This window comes from Dipodomys ordii, unplaced genomic scaffold, assembly GCF_000151885.1.
Source record: "Dipodomys ordii isolate 6190 unplaced genomic scaffold, Dord_2.0 Scaffold71, whole genome shotgun sequence".
NCBI lineage: Eukaryota > Metazoa > Chordata > Mammalia > Rodentia > Heteromyidae > Dipodomys > Dipodomys ordii.
In genome coordinates, this window is record NW_012267287.1 from 4,127,964 (window position 1) to 4,130,923 (window position 2,960).

The following is a 2,960-nucleotide window of genomic DNA, read 5'->3' on the forward strand; positions in this document are numbered from 1 at the left end:
CGCATCCCGCGTTCATTTCTTGCTGCTTCCCCGCATTGGTTTCTGTCTACGCGGCGGCGGGAGATGTCTTCTCCAGTCCCCTTCAGCCTGAAAATTGTGTTAGGGACCTTGAATACATCATAGCCTCTAGGGCCTCCGTTTCCCCATCTGTAACTGGCGGGTGTGTAGGCCTAGGTTCTAGAAGCGTTCGAAGGGACCCACTTTGTGGAAGGGGATCAGACTTGGGAGAGAATTCAGGAAGTAACCGGAAGCACAGGAGCTGGGGTTTCAAGAGAAAGGGCCAGGGCGGCAGGGGGGTGGTCTCCTGCTGGTAGGGGCGGCGGGCTGGAGGAGCGGCTGGCCCGCCTATGTCAGATGGTACATGCTGTAGCCTACGTGCGCCGTGTAGAGTCCCACGGGTGCCACCGGCAGCGCGGCGCGCTGGAAGGGGCCAGAGGCGCTGTAGAGCGAGGCGCCGGCGGCCGCCGCCACCGCGGCCGGGCCGCCCAGGGGGAAGGAGAGGCCGAAGGCCGCGGGTGGCAGCATGGGCTTGGCTGCCATCTTCAGCTTCTCCAGCTCTGCCTCCTGCAGTCTCTTGGCCTTGGCGCGGCGGTTCTGGAACCAGATCTTCACCTGCGTCTCGGTGAGGCTGAGCGAGCTGGAGAACTCGGCGCGCTCGGCGATGGACAGGTACTGCTTCTGGCGGAACTTGCGCTCGAGCGCCAGCAGCTGCGCCGTGGTGAAGGGGGTCCGCGGCTTGCGGTTGGTCTTGTGCTTTCGTAGGGTGCAGGCCGGAGGGCTCAGCCGCCCTAGGGGGCCGTGAGAGAGAAAGGCAGGGGGTTAGAGCTTGCGGGGGAGAGACCAGATCGCAAGGGAGTATTGACAAGAGAGTAACCTAAGTCAGCACCGATCTGTGCCGCGCTCTCGTGTTCCCCACGCACCAGGAACACTTGAAAAAAAATATTCTTTTTCATATTCACTCCATAACCCTCCGGGGCAGACGTTCTGGCCCACTTTTTTTTGTTTTTGCAAATACACCGCGATGCCAGAGGAAATATAAGCATGTTGGAGGCCAGAACACAGCTGGGCAGAGGTGGATGGCAGCAGGCCTCACCCGGCTGTCACTCACCAGCTAAAGCTGGTGGCGCAGAAACAGGTCTGTGCCCGGCCCAAGGGTCATGAGTTTTATGCAGTTTGGGGCCAAACATTTGTGCTCAGCCAGGGATGAGCACTGGGGTGGACCTCTCAGAGGCAGAGGGGAACTTGGAACCCCTTCCTCTTCCCCCCTGCAACAGCCCCATTCCTACAAGGTTCTTGGGGAGAAGAAAACTCAGAGGTCACACTGTGGCCAACCTTTAAATATATAAACTGCAAGTTGGGGTGATGAAGAAGGGAGGCATTCCATTTTAACTGGCCAGTTGCTTCTCTCCGTTTCCCTTTGGTCTTCTCTCAGTGCCCCCATCCCCTGCAGTGCTAAATCTGAGGGTTGGGGGGAGGCAATGCAACCACTCCCGAACTTTGGGCTCCATTTCCTGACAATATAGCCAACGGTGTTTGTCTTCTGGCTTCTAGATAAATCTCCAGTAAGGGCAGAGAGCCAGTACTGGGCCCCGAGTTAGAGAAATAGCCACCACTGCCTGTTATCATGGTCCACACAACCAATGATTCCCAGGGACCCCATTGATTTGGGGGTCCCAGGGCTCAAGGCCCTACACCAAATTCCTTCTCCGATGGTGGATGACGCTTTGTTTCCCGAAGGCGAGTGGAAATCCAGTGTTTCAGCATGCGGGTTTTGCCCAAGTGTATTTTAGTTTGTGTTTTAAAAGGGGGAAGGAGAATGCTATTTGGGCTCAGACCACCAGGATGTGAGTCAAACAACACCCCCTCCCACTCTCCCCAGGCCCCCGTGAATTTGGGCAGCAGTTGGCCAGGGACTGGCTTTTGGCCGGGCCTAGCGGAGGAGCCGGCGGGCTCCGCGGGAAATGTCCGTCTGTGCGTCTGTGGCCCGGGCACCGGGGCAGACCTTCTTCTGTCCTTAGGCCCAGGGAGGGGCTGGCTGGCTTCTCCCCCTCGTTTAATCCCCAGATAGAAATCCCGGCTGGGCCTCGCGCCATGGAAATCGTGAGGGCTATTCTGCAGTGCCACATAATCGAAGGAAGCGAGGAAAACTTGGGAATTTCCCGTGCTCCTGAAATATCTCGGAGAGGCTTCGCGGGGCGCGGAGGCCTGCCGAGGCTCCGGAACGCGCGGCGGGCGGCTGAGGTCCTGGGGGAGTGGGGGTGGGAAGGTGGGGAGTCGGAGGGACGCTGGGAGGGGAGCTTGGGACACGATGAAAACGGGGTGCAGTCCCCAGTCTGGTGCCCCCACCCCCCTAAACCATCCATCTGCTGCCCTGAGCACCAAGGATCAATCTCAAACTTGAAGTGGGGAGGGGCGGAGTAGAAGCTTCCGAAACCCGTAACGGGAGGGGGTACCTTGCATTGTGTGTGTGTGGGGGGGGGTGTCCGGGTCGGAGAAAGTGAAACCGCGCGGCGGGGCGCCTTGGCTCGGGATGCCGGTTCCGGGTCCCACCGCGATCCACTCCTCGCGCGCCCGGCGCCCGCGTCCTACAAGTGACCCGCCGCCGCGCCAGGGCGTGGGGCTCGTGGCCACCCCGGGTCTCGAACTCTCTCCCCGCGTGGGCCGGCTGGAGGCTCAAACCCCGGCCTCAGCCGCCAAAGCCACCGGGCCGCACGGCCCCGGGGTACGCGGGAGCCCCGAGACTGGCCGGGCCCCCCGCACCCCTCTCTCCCCGCCCCTCCCTGGCCTCGCCGCCCGGGCTCTGGCTACTCACGGGCCGGGGGCGGGGAGAAGCGCGGGCTCTGCATCCACGGGGACCTCTCGGGCTTCTCCGGGCTCTCGGCTTTGACCAGCGCGTCCTCGGGCAGCTTCAGTAGTCCTCCCACCGAGAAGGGGCCGAGCGGCCGCGGCGAGGAGGGCGC

At 61.7% G+C, this 2,960-nt stretch overlaps 1 protein-coding gene across 1 annotated transcript; it reads right to left on the reverse strand.

The window, feature by feature from the left end:
- Nucleotides 1-345: 345 nt before the first annotated feature.
- On the reverse strand, nucleotides 346-2,960 carry Msx1 (msh homeobox 1; the record flags this gene model as incomplete). The annotated part of the gene is made up of 2 exons (XM_013023902.1): nucleotides 346-788; nucleotides 2,813-2,960. Coding segments are annotated over 2 exons (591 nt in total), but the record flags the coding sequence as incomplete, so codon positions are not given.